The sequence below is a fragment of the Rattus norvegicus genome, chromosome 7 (genome assembly GCF_036323735.1).
Source record: "Rattus norvegicus strain BN/NHsdMcwi chromosome 7, GRCr8, whole genome shotgun sequence".
NCBI lineage: Eukaryota > Metazoa > Chordata > Mammalia > Rodentia > Muridae > Rattus > Rattus norvegicus.
Window position 1 is genome coordinate 92,001,253 of NC_086025.1, and position 19,748 is coordinate 92,021,000.

The following is a 19,748-nucleotide window of genomic DNA, read 5'->3' on the forward strand; positions in this document are numbered from 1 at the left end:
AGCAGTTTAGAAGCTTCTAGATGGTGCTCAGAAAGACAGATGTTTGTGTGTTAGAAGTAGACATTGGGGACCATAAAATCTTTCCTATCTTTTTAACAATATTTTTTCTGCTTAAGTTTGCTCAGAGGAGAATAGAATCCAAGGGATAGAATCTAGTTTGCAAAAATCAGGGTGGTAGAAAGGAGACATTTAGACAGAAAGAAAAATGTTTTCTTAGTGACTACGGGGGGATTGATAAGCAAATTATGACTCTCTATGTCTTCGTATCAGTGGAGTGTGTCCTAAGGGAGACACTTAGTAGAGGTTATCCTATTAATCTTGACAGGTGAGTTAGGCACTATTAGCTTCTCCTCCACATGAGGAAACTGAGGTACAAAGAAGTTAAGAAATGTGTCCAATCTCATGTGGTTGAAAAGTCCCAAGGCTGGAATTGAAACCCACAAAGTTGAGTGTTCTGGAACGACATGTGGTTTTGCCTTTCAGAAGGAAGCAGAAGGTGTGTGTCAGTGGTCATAGTTCATGAGTCAGTGGCCATTGCTCTTGCCTACAGTGTGAGGGGCCATGGGCTTGATTTCCAGTACTGAAAAGTAAAGGGGTGATGTGATGACAGATGTTCTCATGCTTGCCATATATTTTGTTCTATATTGAGAGAAACCCCTTATGGTAGGAATAAATTAAAATCACCACGTCTTTTCAGGTCTATGTTTAGGAAATATTTTTGAACAACTGTTTCTCACCATCTCTACCACCTTACCCTAGTCCAAACTGTAGTGTCCTTAGCTTTCATGATGAAATTGTTCCCAAAGCAATTTTCCCACGTCCATTCTTGCAAACCTTCACATGGTAACCACAATGGTCTTAACTGGTTCTCAACCGGAATTCCCACTGCTGAGACCTTTTAATACAGTTCCTCATGTTGTGGTGACTCCCAACCATAAAATTATTATTGTTACTACTTCATAACTGTAATTTTGCTACTGTTGTGAATTGTAGTATAAATATCTGATGTGCGACCCCCAAAGGAGCTGTGACCTACAGGCTGAGAACCACTGGTCTTAAGAGGCATGAATTTGATAAAAATCCCTTTAAAATGCTCTTAATGATACTAAGATAATGAGCAAAACTCAGAACAAGGTCTAAGGCCTCCCACCTATCCAAACTCTACCCATGTATCTCTGGCTCCATATTCTTTCCAGCTGGTTTACAGCCCTGCCCCTTCCTCTGTGCTCCATCAATCATTGGTTTATAGCCCCACCCCTTCCTCCATGCTCCATCAATCACTGGTTTATAGCCCCGCCCCTTCCTCCATGCTCCATCAATCACTGTTTATGGCCCTCCCCCGTTCCTCCATGATCCATCAGTCTATTGTTTTCCTTGCAATAGAAGATGTATCCCCTTCATAGTGTTGATATTGTAGATATTAATGTAAACATTTCTTTGTTCAATCTTTGTATCAGCTTGTCCTCTGCTGAACTCCATGGTTGGCATAGAGCATGCTCCCTAGCTCATGTTCAGAATAAGTAAACATTTGATGGTTAAATGACAACAAAAGTGTGCAAAGTGGCCTCAATATTATTTTTTATTTAATTTAATTTTTTTACTTATTCCCTTTCACCCCCCTCACTGCCTCCCCTCCCGGTCACCACTTTCCACAATCCTTACCCCAGTCCTTCTCCTCTTCTCCTCTGAGCAGGTGGGGCCCCTCAGGGTGCCCCCCAACCCTGACATTTCAAGTCTCTGCGAGACTAGGCACTTCCTCTTCTATTGAGGCCAGACAAGGCATCCCAGCTAGAAGAACATATCCCATGCACAGGCAACAGATTTTGGGATAGCCCCCCATTCTAGTTCTTTAGGACTCACATGAAGACCAAACTGCATATCTGCTGCATATGTGCAGGGATGGCCTCTATAATATTACACATGTGAAAAACTGTAAATGCGTAAAAGAGATGGAAATTGAGCAAAATAGTGTCTTTCGAGAGGATGTCTTCTAAATATTAAATATTTTCTTTTGTCTGTATATCATACATGTTGCCTTACACTCAGGTTTCCCCTAGGTTTTCTTCCTACTTTTGGACCTGCCTGGATTAACCTGTATGGCTCTCCCAGGAACCACAGCCTCATGGATGACTACCAGGAGTTGAATGAAGGCTTTGGGGAAGGTGTGTCCTTCAGGGGCCGAATCTTGGTGGAAATTGCTGTGGAGATCCTCTCAGGTGGGGCCCAGGAGTCTAAGTTCTCCAAGGCTCTGAAGGAGCTGAAGCTGTCTTCCAAAGACAAAGACTCCAAATCTTCCAAAGGCTCCAGTAAGGACAAGGCCGACAAAGCTGATGATGGCAAAGCCCAGCAGGCCACTGACAAAACCAACTCCACGGAGGTGGAGGTGGAATCTTTTGCTGTTCCCCCAGAGGTAGGTCTAAGCGCTGTTTCTCTATGCCTGATGGTAGTGGAGGGCAAAGGGAGACAGCACTTGTCACAGGTTCCAGAAGACCTTCTCCTGTGCAGGTCTCTTCTTACTGGCAAAATTGTGTTGGCCTAGTATTGAGTCTTTGGGCCCATTCTCAGTTCATGCAAGTATGACCATATGCTCATGATGAATTTCTTCTGCATTTCTCAAGCATGGGTCCATGGGTACTCAAAAAGGAAGAGAAAAAAGTAGCTGGAGGCATCGGTAGGAGGGCTGGTAGGCTGCGTGAGGAAACTCTGCTTGTCTAGTTTGGTTTAGCTGCATTATCCTGGAGTACTTTTTGCATGTCTGACCATGTAGGAAGAGGGAAGACAGGGGAGAATAGTAGGCAAGAAGCTTCATGAGAACTCAAGAAGCCCCACAAACCCAGGAGGAAATCGCAAGCCCACAGAATGCTTCTCTTCAGTTAGTTCCTACCAGAGACACATGAACATTTTCCCCACCCAACTCTGTGTTAATGGCAAGAGCTTGGGGTGTCAAGATGACACCAGCTGTGACTATCCTCTCAGTGTTTCTTCTAGTGATACAGTTTGTATTCAAGTGAGTAGATGAGTCCTGTGTGTTAGCAGCAGAGGAAGGTTGACCCCAGTTGATACTGGTTAATTCTGTCTGTGGGAATGTTTCTCAGGTCAACAGGTAGGGAGGCAATGGCCACTTACCCAGAGCTGTCCATTCCTCAGGAGACTGGGCAGACCTCAGAAGTGCAGTAGGAGACTCACCCTTACTTTTCGAGAACTTTTTATTTTTCTTTCTGGGATCTCAAGAACCCACTGCAGAGAACTGGGAGCACGAGATTGGAAACCTTGGCGTTAGTTCTACTCGTGGCTCTAATGCCAACACTGCCCTGGGTTGTCCTTTTTGCTTCAGCTAAATGAGGTCATAAAGGTCACTCTGTCATAGACATCTAGAGGCTGATGAGAAAGTGTATATAAATTGCCATCAGATCTTCTAGCACGTACATAGTTAAGCTTGCAATGCCTTTCTGGCTGGTACCCATGGCTGGCTCCCTCCTCCAAGGTGCAGCTGTTTAGAGCTTGCTACCTCTTGACCCTTTCAGCCCCTCCCTCACTACCTCTCTTCCAACTCTCATCTGGGAAAACTTCTGGAAATGTGTGATATTAGTTTGTTTGGGGGCAGGACTGGCATTTTCTGTGTTGGGCTCTGTGTGTGTGTGTGTGTGTGTGTGTGTGTGTGTGTGTGTGTGTGTGTGTGTGTGAGAGAGAGAGAGAGAGAGAGAGAGAGAGAGAGAGAGTGATTGCATGAGCGCATGCATTCAGAATATAAGCCAACATTAGAAACTTGACTTTGAATTTGTGGGTAGGTTAATGACCACTTAATGAACATGCCTCCTACATCTGCGACCATTCCTGCTATGGGCCAGGTTGTATAAGGATATCCAAGGAGAAAGAAGCTAGGGAAATATTCAGAATCTAAGTCAATATCCTTAGGATTGTTTGCTGAGAGTGCCTATTAAAAAGAAATTCTAGTAAAAAGCACAGGAGGTTGGGTAGGGAGTGGACTTTCCTATAAGTCAAGCTATAGAGAAGGTTAATGAGCTTCTGTGGAGAAGGTGGTAGATATAGGACAACTGAGGAGCTTTTCTGCCTCCACCCCCTCCTCATCTTGGTGTCTTATTGGTAGCAGTTTCTTGTCAGATTCATTACTTATCTGTTGTTGCACATCGAGTCACTCCAAAGCTTAGCAGCTTGAAACATCAAATCTTATTTTCCAGTGAATAAGGAGTTTGGAGATACCTTAATACAAATGGTTCTGGTTCAGACAGTCCTTGGAGGAAAGATCTTGGTAATGTGGATATGAAGGTGATTTAGTTGTGACATTTGTCACCCCATTGGTAGCCAGGGTTGGTGTGACTGACCTAGCTGGGTAGGCAAGTGTCCCCTTTCTCCCTCACCACTCCTTGTACATCCCTCCAGAAGCTGCATGGTGGCTTTCCAGGAATAGAGGATGAGTAGTCTTCAGTCAAGAGTATATGAGTAGCTGAGCTCCCCTGCTAGACCCCCCTAACAAGCTCTCAAGATCTTGGCAGAGGCTATGATCTTTCGAAGGTACCACAGGATTAGAGGACCTATCCCAAGACGGTTGCCTGGTACTCAGGAGGCCTTAGCACCTTGTTGGTTGTTGGTATGAGAATGCAGTTCCTTACTTTGGAGACTTCCATAAATTCTGAATATCCTTATGACATGGTGGTTTTTTGCCTTCCCTGAGGGTGGTGGTGACCTCAGAGAATGGCCATGACCAAGCCATGACACCACAGACTGACACTTCTGGGTTCCTTCTTCTTGTTAGGAACAAATCCTCTGTTTTCCACAGCCAGAGCAGATCAATCTGTCCCAATCAACCCTTTCTTGCTGTGTCTTTTTTTCTTTTTCAGCTTCCGAGGGCACAGAGCTCCAGTGTCACTGTCAAACACTAACTTCATGCACATCTGGATGCTGGGAGACCCTATGATGCTGCCTTTTCCTATTTTGCCTCATTACTTACCTAAGCTTCTTTCTCCTCTGCCAAACTCCCAAAGAACATAGCCAGCCCTGGGAATGTGAGCATTTTTAAAGTCTATGAAAGCTGATTGAACAGCTTCATATCAAACATCTTGCTCACCATGGGCAAGAGTAAATACAGAGCCCAGTTCCATGGAGCTTATGCTGTAGAAGGGGAGAGAATAGATGCAAAAATATATCCAACAAGAAGTTGGAAGTGATGGATGTTAGGACCTACACATTGCCGTTATTTATGGGATGAGAAAGTTTGGTGTTTATGATTTTTGGCCTTTTGTGTGGGACAGCTGGATTTAAATTGTGTAAGTATGGTGCAGGGTCTAGTGTGTGGGCAAGACATGCTCACACCTCTTTTTGACTCTTTGGGCAGACGACTTGACCCCTATGCTAATTGCTTTCTCTTTGCTGAGACAAAACACTGACTAAAAGCAACTTCAAGAGAGGGGGTTTGGGGCTCACAGTTTGGAGATACAGTCCATCACAGTGGGGAAAAGCAGAGCAGCAGAAGCCTGTAGCAGCTGGTTACACTGTATCCATAGGCAGGAAGCAGAAAGATGAACTCCGTGCTCAGCTCACTTTGTGAGCTCGGTGTACATTATGTATCAATCATTTCTCCAGTCTAAGGAATATTTCCAGAATTGGGGGCATGGGAGGCTAGAAATTAGAGCTTGAAGGATCTGAGAGATTAAAAGATAATTCAAACTATTCAAGTATTTACTGTACTTATAATTTGCAGGGCTTATATGTCTGCTCTTCACAAGTGTTCCAGGCCTTATTGTGATACTTTTGTCACAGATAAGGAAAGAAACAGCCAGACTATAGATGCTCAAAGTCCAGTTGCTGGCAGGTCAGCTGGTTTGCTGCCACATCTGTCATCCTTGAGTCCTGCTCTCCCTCTAGTCTCTGTGGTTTTCACCCTCCTCCCAGAGAGTAAACTCAGCCCCCAGACTACAAGATAAGAGGCTGGTAGATAGACAGTGACTAAGCTTTACACCCTGCTCTGCCCTGCCCTGTGTTTCTGGTCAAAAAGAAGCATTTCCTGGATCGTCCAATGCCACAGGAAAGGTCACCTCTCACCTAGTTACCTAGTTCTCTGTGGGTCCTAGTTCAGGACTCTTGTTCAGTTCACGCCATGACTGTGGGGCCACAGTTGTTTTGTTCTCTTAGCTTATTACTAGGGAATTTAAGCCTTGCTGTTTCTTGTTCCTTGGACTTTAGTCCAAGGGACTAAAAGTCCCCTAAAGCCAGGGAGCCCTTTTTATATGTCTTCAACTCACTCAGAATCTTCACTCAGAAATGGTTCCACATTAGGAAGAGCTACTTGCAAAGAACTGAGTATTCCCTAGGGTGTAGTGGCTGCTTCTCAACCTTTCTCATGCTGAGACCCTTTAATATATTTCCTCACGTTGTGGTGACCCCCAACCATGAATTATTTTCGTTGCTATTTCATAACGGGAGCTTTGCTACTGTTAAGAATTTGTAATATAAATATATTTGGGAGATAGAGGTTTGCCAAGGGGGTCGTAGCCCACAGGTTGAGAATCACTGCCTTACGGCCTGCCATAGTCCAGTCTTCCAGATGACCTGTAGGTTACTTGATCATGCAGCCTTAGTGAAGAATAGGACTTAAGGCATGACTGCCTTAGTCTTGCTGTGTGACCTTGGAAGCCCCTGAATCTTCCTGCACTTTATATTATAAAGGTAAACGGTAGAGGTTGGAATAGATAGCTCTAATGTCCTTTTCAATATAAAATCATTTCTGATTCACATACAAGTGGATCCCTTCCAACAGCTTTCAGGGTGTATGGCACCCCGGATACACAGGGTTGATTGATGCTTTTGCTACGCCTAACACTTCCCTCTTTTTATCTGGGTTTCCTAACTGTGAAGAGACACCGTGACCAAAGCAATTCTTAAAAAGACAAACATTTAATTTTAATTGGGGCTGGCTTACAGCATTATCATCATAGCAGGAAGCATGGCAGTGTGCAGACAGACATGGCGTTAGAGGAGCCAAGATTTCTACATCTTGATCTGATGTTAGCCAGACATCTTGATCTGATGTCTTCTGCAGGCAGCCAGGAGGAGGTTCTTCCACACTTGAGCACTAGGAGACCTAGAAGCCTACTCCCATAGTGACACATTAACTCCCACAAAGCCACACCCACTCCAACAAGGCCACACCTCCTCCCAGCCCCTATGGGAGGTGCAGTCAAACACATGAGTCTTTGGGGGGGCCAAACCTATTCAAACCTCCACACTAATTAATTATTTAAGGAAATAAATGTGGACTACAGATCAGCCCCAAGGCAACAGGTTAGCATATGCTAATCTCAAAGAACACATGAGAATGTTCTAGATTCCAGGCTCTCAAAGTTGTTACAAGGAATGAATGTGAGCCCTGCATCTAGGCTGTACAGTTATGCTTGTGTGTAAGGGTCCAGTGCCGTGACTTTCAGCATCTCACCTTTGATTTGCTGGGTCTAAACACCTGCTCAGTGCTGCCCTCTACCCACAACAGCATCTTGGGAAGACACATACAAGCTCATCTTTTGCCATGAAAGGAGACTATTTTTCATGTATGTTAAGTTAACAGTTTAGAGGGTGTTTCTGGGTTGTTTTAAACCAGTGGCTAGCTGAGATTAGACTTGAGTTTGTTGGCCATGACAGCTGCCCATCTGCTAGTGGCAAGGCATAGCATTTTCAACTGTAACAGATTCAGACATCTATGGGTTATACCAGACCAAATGAGTTTCACTAACTTGGCTTTCTAGTGAGGAAAGGAAGCCAGCTCTGTCTAGTAATATGTTTTTCTCTCTGTAGATTATACCGGAAAAATATGAGGACTTTTTACTCTTTGGGGCCTTTTTTGAAGCTACTATGATTGACAGGAAGATTGGAGACAAACCTATCAGCTTTGAAGTTTCTGTTGGTGAGTGCGGACACATGCAGGGTTTGGGGAGTGTTCGTCTCTTGAATAAGTGAACTAATGCTTTACATAGGCAATTATATTGTGGTGGAGATTATAGTCAGGACCCCCAAAAGAGAGGATACTTCCTTGGCTACCCAGTGCCAACACATAAAGAGTAGATTTATTCCTACAGAATTTTAAAAACTGGGGTTGGGGATTCGCTCAGTGGTAGAGTGCTTGCCTAGCAAGCACGAGGCCCTGGGTTCGGTCCCCAGCTCCAAAAAAAAAAAAAAAAAAAAAAAGAAAACAAACAAACAAACAAACAAAAAACAAACAAGCACACAAAAACAAAGCGGTAATCAGTGTAGGTTTGGATTTGGGGATTTGTGTTCCTAATCTTGGTTCCACTACTTTGGGATGACTTAGTTTCTCTGGGTCTTGGTTTCCTCATGTACACGATGGGAATTATAATGACTCCTCCCAGGATTGCAAGGTTTGAATGTCTGATGCCACACGTCACACATTCAATAGAGGCTACAGCCATAATCCCCAGCCACCTTCCTTGGCTAATGCAGCTCAACTAAGAGCACTAATTCCATCAGAGAAGAACAGGTTCACCTCCAGGCAGTTCTGTTGCAACAGGGCAGAGGGAAGTGGGGCTGAGACTCAGTCCTGAGCTGCACAGCTGGAGGCCAGGCACAGGGCTCCATGTCTGCATGGCCACAGAATGAAGATGTCTGTTAGAACTGTGAAGGACAAAATTCCGACAGGAGAGGCCTTGTCTTCTTTTCCCTTTTATTGATTTACTGAAAATAAATGCTTTTTCTCACATAGTATATCCTGATTATGACTTCTTCTCCCTCGATTCCTCCTCCTGGTTCCTCCCACCTCCCCTCTTCTCTGGATCGACACCCTTTCTGTCTCTCATCAGAAAACAAAGGCTTCTAAGGAGTATATTATGATATGATATGATATGATATGATATGATATAAGAATTAACACATCAGAATTAGTCAAGATAATGCATGAGAAACAGATACCACTCCTTTGAACAGTCAGAAAGCCCATAAAAACACCTGGAAGCTATTCTATATGCACAAAGGACCTGCAGTGTAAATATATAAATAAAAATAGAAATATAGAAGAATAACATAGAGAAATATAAAATAGAAATAGAGAAATAGAGATATAATAAATACTATATAAATAAAAATTTGGAAAGATAATAAAAATCTTAAAAAGGGAAAGCTCTGATGTGACATTATGAGACTAGGGCACTCCTAAGCTGCTGTTGAGGTCATTGTCTGTGGCCATCGACTGTTGGGCATGCAGCCTACCCTTAAGGGTTGTTTGCTTCCCCAGTGAGGCTCCTTGGAAGAAACTAAGTTTTCATTTGAAAGTGGTTATCGATTGGAAATTGTTTCTGGGTTAGAGATGGGGCCAGTGACCATTTCTCCTTTCAGCTCTAGGACCCCAGCTGGAGCAGTCCCTGTACATGCTAGAGAGACCTTCTCTCACATGAAACCATTTCCTCCCAGACTGCCCCCAACTCCCTCTCTCCAGAACACCCTCTCTTTAAAGACATGATGTCATCTTTGAGTACTCAAACTTCTCTTAGAGAGGAATCAGTTTTGAGAAGGTTCCTAATATTTTATTGAGCGGCGAGGGGCGGGGGTGCTGATTACCACATGGCACATCCAGAATGATAGTTTATCAAGTCTCCATGGCGAATTTCATTGGTAGGAGGTATACACCAAGATGTTAAAAGCAGGTATAACTCAGAAAGCCAAGGCTGCTAAGCCCAGATCACCTGACTTTAGTCTCTGGGATGCTCAGGGAGAAGGAGGGAACCCAGCTCCTACATGTTATCCTCCAACCACCATACTTGCTCATACATATATGTACACACACAAAGTAATGTAATAAAATTAAAGTAGGTAAAAAAAATAACATGGCTAAAATCTCCAGTGGATTTTCTTTTTTCCTCAACTGTCTTTCTTAATTTGCAACTTGTATAGGCTTTACAAACAGGAAAATAAGAGTTGTTGACTTTGTCAATCAATTTTCTCATTCTCCATCGGTCGTTCTTTCTGCCTTTATCCTGAGATCTTAGCCCCTTTCCGTGAGAGGGTGTGGGATATGCCAAGTTGACTGATCCCACTTGCTGACACCCAGCCTGTTGCTCTTGTCTCTGAAGGTAACTTTGGGAACCTGATTGATGGAGGGTCTCATCATGGGAGCAAGAAGAAATCGGCTGAGCTGATGGAAGAAGACGTCCTTCCTCTGCTCCACGAAGGAGAAAAAGATGTGGCCCATGACACTGCCATTTCTATGGCCTCCACCACTCACCCAGAGAAACCTCTTGTGACAGACGGAAACAGGTAGGAGGTGACAGGACAGTTGAGAAGAAAGTTTCTGCTGGGTGAGAATTTTTGCCAATTGCTAGAGCTGTTTCATTCAGCTTTCATCTCAGCGCTGGGAACCAGCTGAAACAGAGAAAGCATTCTAACTATCACTCTAGTAAATCCTTAGCTCCTCCCACCCCCAGCTCCCAACAACATACCTGGGGAATTCATCTAAAGACAGCAGCCATGATGGTTACTGTTAGACCTGAGAGAAACCATTTCCACAGGTGTCTGTTTAGAGCAGTCCAGACATTTCCCTAGGAACTGACTCCCAGTCTGTCTCCTTAGGCACTGCTCCTCTTTCCATCAGGCAGATCAGAGGCCCCATTTGGGCAGCTCGTGAATCGCTCACCAGATTCTTTCTTTTGTAGCTTGCCCTCTCTAGACAGATCCCTCCTCTCAGAGTCTTCCAGCCCACAGTTGGGAATTGTCAGTTGTTCCCTTCCATATTTTAAAGAGTTCTTTTATTTTAAAATATATGCGTATCCATGGAGGTGGGGGTGCTATGTGCATGCGTGATTACACCTGCTGAATCCTTGGAGCGTGTCAGATCCCCTGGAGCTGGAGTGATAGTTGTGAGTCACCCAATAGGGATGCTTGGAATAGAGCTCTGGTTCTTTGCGATAGCCATACACCCTCTTAACTGCTGAGCCATCTCTCCAGCCCCAGGTCTGCTTTTCCTTCCTGTCCAAAGCTAGTAAGTGACAAGGTCTGGACAGTAAATCTTAGGTATTTTTGTGTCCTTAATTCTGGCCTTGTATTTCTCGTTACTAAGGACAAAGATACATGACAAACTCAACTAGAGGTACAAGGTTTATTTCCCCTTATATTTCATGGAGATACGGTCCACCATGATGAAGTAGGATTGGTAGCTGGTCACACCATGTTTACTGTCAGGAAGTAGAGAGTGGACAGGAAGTGAGCCAAGCAATAAATCTAGTAATCACTTCCTCCACTGAGGTCCTGCCTCCCAAAAGATCTCCAACCTTCCAAAACAGCGCCAGCATCTGGTGACCATGTGTTCAAGCACATACACACACACACACACACACACACACACACACACACCACACCACACACACATATACACGTGCACATACACGCACATGCACACACAGACATACACAGACACACACCACACACGCATATACACGTGCACATACATAGACACACACATGTACACACAGACATACACCACACACATATACACATACAGACCACAAACAGAGACACATATGCACATACACAGAACAAACCACACACACATATACACATGCACATACACAGACACACATATGCACACACAGACACACACACACAAACATATGCACAAACATATCACACACATACATACACAGATGCACACACACAGAGATACACACACAGACACTTATGCACACATACACACACACCCCACACATACACACACATACACAGACACATACACACAGACACATACCACACAGATATATGCAATGTGGGCACACATAGACATGAATATATACAATAATAAAAATAAAATTAATAAAATTCCACTGAGTTTGTAGTCTTGGCCTTCTGGTTCTGCAAATATGTGCATTTGCACACAACCTGTGCCTGGTAGAGATGAGAACTAAATCAGAATAGGTGACATCAGTGTATGCTCATCTTTACATCCTCAAGACAAGTTTATTCTTGCTCAAAGTCACAGACTAGTGATGCTGGCCATCTGCACCAGCAGTTGTCACCCTGTATGGGCCACCAGGTACCTTCTCACTTGTTGCTTTTCCATTTGCACAATGGCTCACCCAATGAGCCTCAACTGCCTCATGTCTGTGTGTGTCCTCAAAGCATAGCAACAAAACTCTGAAAACCACAGAGACAAAGACCTAGACTACCATTAGCACATGGTAACCCAATGCAAAGAAACCCTGAGTCAAATACAATAGTGTGGGCACTTGTGAAGATGCAGGGTTCTCAGTGAAGTGATTTCAGAGATAAAATAGAGTAGCTTGGTTTCTGACCTTTTGTCTTTGTTGTCTTGCTGTAATGATAACTTCAGTTCCTGCCAAGAGCCTCTTTTGCTTCCTTTTCTAAATGGACACCTGCTGGTTTATGTCATTTTTGCAGAGCAGACCAGGGCCCTTTGCTAATTCTGTTGTTTACTTAAGGAGAAATTTATGTTGGAGAGCTAAAAGGGAACATCCAATCTTTCAGGCTGAAGATCTTTGTAGCTTTTTGTTTGAAAGGGAAATAAAACTTGTTTCTCCTTCCTTCCTCTCCCTCCCCCTCCCCTCTTCCCTCCCTCTTTCCTTTCTTCTCTTTTCTTTTTACTGCTCCATTTTCTCCCCCTCACTCTGCCTCTTCTGTGCCTCTGTCTACCCCTGCCTCCATCTCTTTCTCTCCAAACCACCATGAGTACATTCCTCTAAACACTCTCCACTTCTCAAGAGTCAGCATCACAGCCATTCCCAGCATTCCTTCCTTCATGCATTTTTTTATGGTCTCCTATGCTTGTGAGGAAATGCCTGGGGGATGGGGAAACCCAATCATTAAAGAAGCTGTCATCAGTCAGGGAACACCACCATTGGGCTGTACCTCTTCTGCCTGCCCTGCCTTCACATGTGCCTAACCCCCTCCCTGAGAACCGAACATACACACTGGTCCTGTCATTCTGTTAAGGATCTTCTTCTATCAGCATTAAAAGTACATTTGTTCCACTGACACCACATTCCCTGGGGCTCCACATCTTTGTCCCTTGGCTATACCTCCTATCCCTTCCTAGCCAAACAAGACACCTATATTATTGGCGCCCGTGCCTGGCAAACATAAGTATTGGATGGAGGGATGGATGAATGGATGGATGGATAGATGAATGGATGGACAAATGGACAAAAGAATGATGTCAAGCCACCAAGTACTGATTTAGATTGGTATATACCTTTATTCCCATTGGTAATATGATTTACTTTTCCCTCAAACTTTCACTCTCATCTGTTATATCAGCAAACCAATACAATGTGCTCAGAATATACATATTTAAAAAGTAATCTTGTCCTTTTTACTTTATCAACTTAAGTCTTCATTGAGGAAGGTTTGCCCAACACATTCTATGAATTGATGATAATTTTGAAGCTTTGCCCTATGTCTGAGGGTAACTTGTTTTGTTTGTTTGGTTGATTTCGAGAATTTCAAATGTAGCCAGGTCTTGAATTTACTTTGTTGCTGAGGATGACTTTGAATCCTCCTCCTCCTTTCAAGTGCTAGAATCAGATGTGTGTCGCCATCTTGATTTGTTGGTAACTCTTAATCCTTTCCATGGTAGCCACATAACCGGAGCTCACTGTTCACAGGTCTCTAATTACAGACTAAGGATGGCATTAGTAGTTTTATCCTCACTGTTCTGCAGAAAACCACTGGGGAAAACCACTGATTTCTGCACCCCATGTGCCTTTACAGAAATTACAACTATTTGCCTTTTGGTGCCAAGAAGCCCTGTGTCTCCTTCATCAGTTCCTGGGGAGACCAGATATTCAGACTGCACTGGTCCAATATGCTGGAAAAAATGGCTGACCTCTTGGTAGGTGGCTTCATAGACAGAGTGGGAAACTGGGGACAGAGTTACTCAAACAGGGTCTTGACCTCAGGTTAAACACCACTGAAATGGGGACTACTGTATTTCATGACTTCTACCCTGTGGACCCAGAGGAATGTTTTGTTAAAAATTCCTGGAATTGAAACCAAACTATCCAAATCAGAATCCAAACTAACCAAATCTGCATTTTCTTCTTACAATATCTAACAGGAAGCTAATTTCACATCTGCCAATGGCAGGAGAGCGGAGGCATCTCACAAAGTTGACATCTGTCTTCAACTCTCTTCTACTCTGCCATTTCCCCCCATCCCACACATCCCATTGGGAGGGACATCTTTAATCCTCTACTGCTGGTCCACAGGCCCCACCAGATGACTCTTACCTTAATTTCCTATGCCTCTAGAAGGGCAGAATCATCTCCCTCCAATCGGTTCTGGCTTCTGTAAAGCAAAGCAGTGTCTCCAGCTGTGGGATTCTAGGAATGGGGAAACCAGACTCTGAAGATAACTTGAGGGGCCTCGCTAGGCTCACACAACGTGGAGGCCGCGGGCTTTGTAAATCTAGTCTTGTTCATCCTTCAGAGTAGCTTTAGTTCAGCACTAAGAGGATGGAATTAGAAAAGACTGGTCAGTGTTAATAGCCCTTTATGGCCTCCATGACAAAGTTTATCCCCCTTTTTGTGGTGGTGTAGATGGCTTCTATTAGTTTCCTATGTTATAAATAAGGAAACTGTGTGTAATGGGATTAGTTCACTAGAAAGTGGCAGCCTGGATTGGAACCCAGGTAGCCCAAGCCAGAGCCTGACTCCTTACTCCATCGTGATGCCTGTATTATTATGTATATCAGTATATAGTCACTGCTGCAGCCAACCTGTCCCATTCCCTGTCATATTCCCTGTCCCATATCCTTAAACCTGATATTCTCAAAAGAGCAAGTAACCCTTTAATGTCAGTAGGATTACATTACCCTGTAAAATTGACTGATTTTGAAGTTGTTTAATAACTACATATACAATTTTAAATTATGAAATATTTCTCATGATATTAGATTTTCCACAAGGTAATTGACATAGAATGATGCTTAGGTAGGTAGGAATGGATCTGGGACACAATGGCTCTGAGTAATATGGGCAAGGATGCACATGTGGCCTTAAGGTAAGGAGGGATCAGAGTAGGAGGGCAGCCATGTTTCCAGGTCAAGTTCACGAAGGTAGAGGGGCACTTCTTGTACCTCCAAAACCTCAGAGACAAAGATAGCCAACTGGTGTTTCTGAGATGTGACATTGTGTCTCTACAAGTTCTGTGGCTCTGTGGTTTGTCTTCAGGAAGAAGGCATAGAAGAAGTGAGGGAGCTGGTCAAGGTTTCTGAGGAGGCACCAGAAGAGAAAATGAAGACTGTGCTCCATGACTTCATCAGTCAAAGCAGGTGGGTGACGTCACAGATGAGCTCAGATGAACTTGGCTTCTAATGACCTTGAGAAATCAGCTGCGCTCATGAGCATTGGATGAGCACTTCACAGTGCTGTATCAGCTCTTAAACAAAGCCAAACGAGACACACCCACTGCTCAGATTCATATGGAGCAAGAAAATATCCTCATAGCATTAACACCAAGTCACGCTTAAGCAGCCCACAATAAGCAAGGGGACTCTGTAGCAGGACAAATGGTAGGTTGGGTTCTCTGGGACCTTTGGAGGCAACTTGCCCCTGTTGGAGCAACTTGAACCATCTTGAGATTAACTCAGTCAAAACAAGCAAAAAATAAGAATTTGCTAAAATAGACTTACTAAAAAGTGAGTGGAGATTAAATTACATCAAAGGTAAAACCTAGTAGACAGGCAGTAGAAATACCCAATATTCTGCTCATGTGTGTATATCCATGTGTATATGTCTATCTTCATATATTCACATGCATATACATCTATCTTCATATATTTGCATGCATATACATGTAAGCAAAGAAATAAATGTGTTGCCTGTGCTAGTCCTATCTGCTTACATTTTTTTCAGCCAAAGCAATATTAAGCATGAGTCCTGCTGGGAGCCAGGCACCAGTTAAATTCGCTTGAAACACCTTTTAAAAGCTTCGCAATCTCGTATCTCATGTTGGAAAACATTGGCTGGCAAGTAATAGCTCATGGGAGGACTTGAGGGTGATAATTAACTGTCCCTCTTGTTCAAGTTTTCAGTCAACTGAAAGAACACCCATATGTGTCAGTAATCACAGTGGTAGTTTCATAGTCAGGATCTGTAGGTCTGAGAAGGCAGGCTGGACCCGAGGTCAGATTGGAATTCTTGCCTCCTAAGCCTTTCTCCATCAAGCATTGGTCTTTTGAGACTGACTCTGCAGCAAGGACAAGCCATTCATCAGGTAGAGGTGACCAAGCTGCCACAGCCAGAGGGTAGGCTGGGACTGTGGGGTGGGAATGAATGAGAGCAAACACCGTAACACTCACCCCAACTGTGATGCAGAAAAAAGTTCTCTTAGCCTCTGTGTGGCAGGAGAGCCTCTAATCAGCTAACACGTCCCAGAGATGGGATGGGACTCCCTGTGCTTTTAGTAAACACAGGGATGCAGTAATTCAAATATGATCATCGTATTCTTTATAAAAGGAGCAGGAAATAAAGTTTTAATAGGATTCCCGAAGAGAATGTGGCAGGGTTTCCAATGGGCACCAGGCAGAGCCTGGGTTTGGGGTCTCTCGTCCTAGATTCTCCTTTGTAATGTCCTTTGTGGTTGTTTCAACACAGAAGGACCACACACTGTGTGTGTGTGTGTGTGTGTGTGTGTGTGTGTGTGTGTGTGTGTGTGTTCTGCCGTTCTATTATGGATATGACTTAAAAGATGCATTTTCAATTTTCTGTGCATTCCTACAGAGAAAAGAGGTTCATTTTCCTCCTGGACTGCTTTTCCCTGCCTTTGAAGACACACATCCTCACATACACACGCTCATAAAACACATTGTTTCTTCACAGTGACAGCCGATATTTGTCCAGCAAGTCCCTCCTACCCTCAGTAATATCACAGGCAACCACACATAGATATATCACAATAAGTTTAATTGATCTGCAACACTGTTCCGTTTATTCTATCATCATGGCAAATACTCTATAAATATATTCTTAAAAAAATCATTCCACTATTTCCAAAGGACAGGAATGCTAGTGTAACTTTTAAGTCAAATTATGCACATGTTAATATGTCCGTAGTTCTATCAAGCAGTTTGTAAGAACAGATAACCACTCACTTCTACAGCAGCACACATTCTTCTACACTCTCCCTCACCACCACTAATTTGGGGTAAAATTACTTTTATAAGTGAAGTCGCATTGATTTTAATATCCTTTAAATCACTAAAGACAATGTGTTCATTTCCATTCCTTCTTGAATTATATTCATAGCCGTTATTATTTTCCTTTTAAAAACACATTTGAAACTTCATCTCCAAAAGTGTTACTCTTCGATAGGAGGGGACATATCTGAGTCTCAGTTCTGAAATATCTGCTTTGTGTGTAACATTTCAGGAAAGTCTTGGCGTGTCTTAAGTATGTAAGACTGCATTATTCCATGTAAATTTGTCATGAACTTTGATAGCAGTCACAATGGGTATGTATGAAGTAGAATTCATAAATCTCCTCAAAGTAACACAGGGCCTAGGTATTATTTCCAGTCTTTTCTTTTTTTTCCTGTTAGAGATGTTAGTGCACCATTGTTTAAACCTAAACTTAAAAACCTGGGTTCTGCGGATCTATCAGCTTTCTATTGTGCCACGGAAAGTAGATTTTTTTTTTTCAAATCTCTGGAATCACACAAATGGATTTTCACTAAGTAGGCTGGAAAACGGATATTCTCTTTCAGAGCTTTTATCTCTGAAGCAGAAAAGAAGCAGAAGACGCCGAACCAAACTGCTCTAGATAAGAAACGACTCACGCTCTGTTGGCAAGAGCTGGTATGTGAAAACCTATTTATATTTTGAACACAGCCAAAGCATGTGCTTTAAAAATAAACCTCACAGATGACACATAGGTCGCAGGGCAGGCAAGGACAAGGCTTAAAGAACATATTTTTCTGTGAGGTGGAAACAGCAATGGGAAAGAATGTGTGTGGGGTGGGAAGAGAACTCATCTCTTAGAGATTCACAAGGATCACCAAGCAAGCCCAGGAGCTCAGTTTTCTTATTCACATGGAGCCCTTGTTTATTTCTTCTGAAATTTGCATTTTGCTAAAGCTGTTAGACCCAGGCTAGAGAAATGGCTGGGCATTTAGGAAAAATAGATGCTCTTCTAGTGGACCTGGGTTTGAGTCTTAGCACTCGGGGGCTCACAACTGTCTGTAACTCCAGATCCAGAAGATTTGCTGCCCTCTTCTGGCCTCAGCCCACATTGCAGACACGTGCAGGCAAAACACATCTACACATTTTCTTTTTAAGGTTGGACTGCTAGGTTCTTTCACCTTGATGTCTGTCCCACAAATGAGAAGCTAAAAGAACTAACGATTCTCCTCTCCTCTGGTGTCCCCATTGAAAATCGTGTTAAGGGTTGCCAGAGTTCTTGAGGACAGGTGGCTACTGATGTCCCTTTGTGCCCTGCCTACTAGGACAGCATTTGTAGATGCTTAAAGGTACCTTATAGATACTCACTCCTTGTGGAATGGGTGATGGCTGGAAAATGCCAGCCCAAGTCAGACAGCCCCTGAAATATCTGACTGTGAAGTTCCACCAACAGCACTAAGGGACATTTGGGTGACACTGTGATAATTCTACCAAGAGAAATCTCTCAGTATTTGACTTGGGGCTGCTACCCCAGATCTTGGTGATAATTCCCCAAAAGCATTCTAGAACTTACTTCTCCAGCCCCTGAGAATCTCTGGTATAGACTTTGCAGTCTAATCAGTATTTAGAAAGTTGGTTTTTTAAAAATCCCATCTAATCCAAGTTTAGAGAGTAAATCTAAGCCCTTCCTTCATCTTTCTTTCCAGAACACTTATTCTCTGTCCCCCAGGATGTCCAGGGAATCTGGCTTCCATTGTCCTCAAGATCTTTCTGCTTGGTCCTCCCTCTGATCCTCTAGCTGACTATGCTGCCCATGTCTTGACTCTTTTGCATGTTCTCTGCAGAGCCCCGCCTGTTTTTTGTCTACCAACCCTGGCTGGACCAAGCCCACAACATCAGTGTCTTAACAGTGCCTTGTATTTGTGACTCTTCTCACCACTGGGAGCAAAACCACTAGAAGAAAGGGTTTATTTTGGCTCAGGCTTTGAAAAGTTAATGCTCAGTCGTGGCAGGACAGGTGTGGTAGTATTCATGGTGGAGCGAGTATGTAGCCGGGCACTTCACATCTTGTAGATCATGAGGGAGAGAGAGGGCTGACAGTGTGCAGTGGGCTTCCTCCCTTTTGTTCAGTTTAGGATGCCCAACAGATGATGGTGACCAGCCCAGCAGATAGTGCTGCCGCGTTCAGGATGGGTCTTTTCTCCTCCTTAAACCTCTTTAGAAACACCCCCGCATCTTTACTCAAAGTTGTGATTCACCAATGTCCAAGGTATTTAATCGAGTTGCCAATAAAACGTCACTGTCTTAGACTCATGTCTCTTGTTTCTAGAGCAGTATATCCATATATCTTGCCTCTTAAAGGAAGCCAGATGTCTTGGAACACTTCCTACTCAGTATTCTGCCAATCTATCCCTCTCCCAACTCTTCTTTCTGTCTTGGGATACCAGCTGACCTAAACCTGTGTATTAATGGCGATTTTTTAATCCCTCATCCTAAACCGTCAGTGCTACCCCAGATCTTGGTGATTATTCCCCAAAAGCATTCTAGAACTTACTTCTCTAGGCCCAGAGAATCTCTGGCATAGACTTTTCAGCAAGCTTCCTCT

The 19,748-nt window shown here is 43.5% G+C and overlaps 1 protein-coding gene across 1 annotated transcript in view; it reads left to right on the top strand.

Moving 5' to 3' along the window:
* Fer1l6 (fer-1-like family member 6) overlaps positions 1–19,748 on the top strand; it is a 155,444-nt gene that overhangs the window by 50,079 nt on the left and 85,617 nt on the right. The window contains exons 12-17 of the mRNA XM_039080186.2: positions 2,058–2,410; positions 7,807–7,915; positions 10,092–10,275; positions 13,738–13,858; positions 15,198–15,298; positions 17,731–17,821. Of these exons, the coding sequence (XP_038936114.2) occupies positions 2,058–2,410; positions 7,807–7,915; positions 10,092–10,275; positions 13,738–13,858; positions 15,198–15,298; positions 17,731–17,821 (959 nt within the window). The remainder of the gene's footprint in view (positions 1–2,057; positions 2,411–7,806; positions 7,916–10,091; positions 10,276–13,737; positions 13,859–15,197; positions 15,299–17,730; positions 17,822–19,748) is intronic.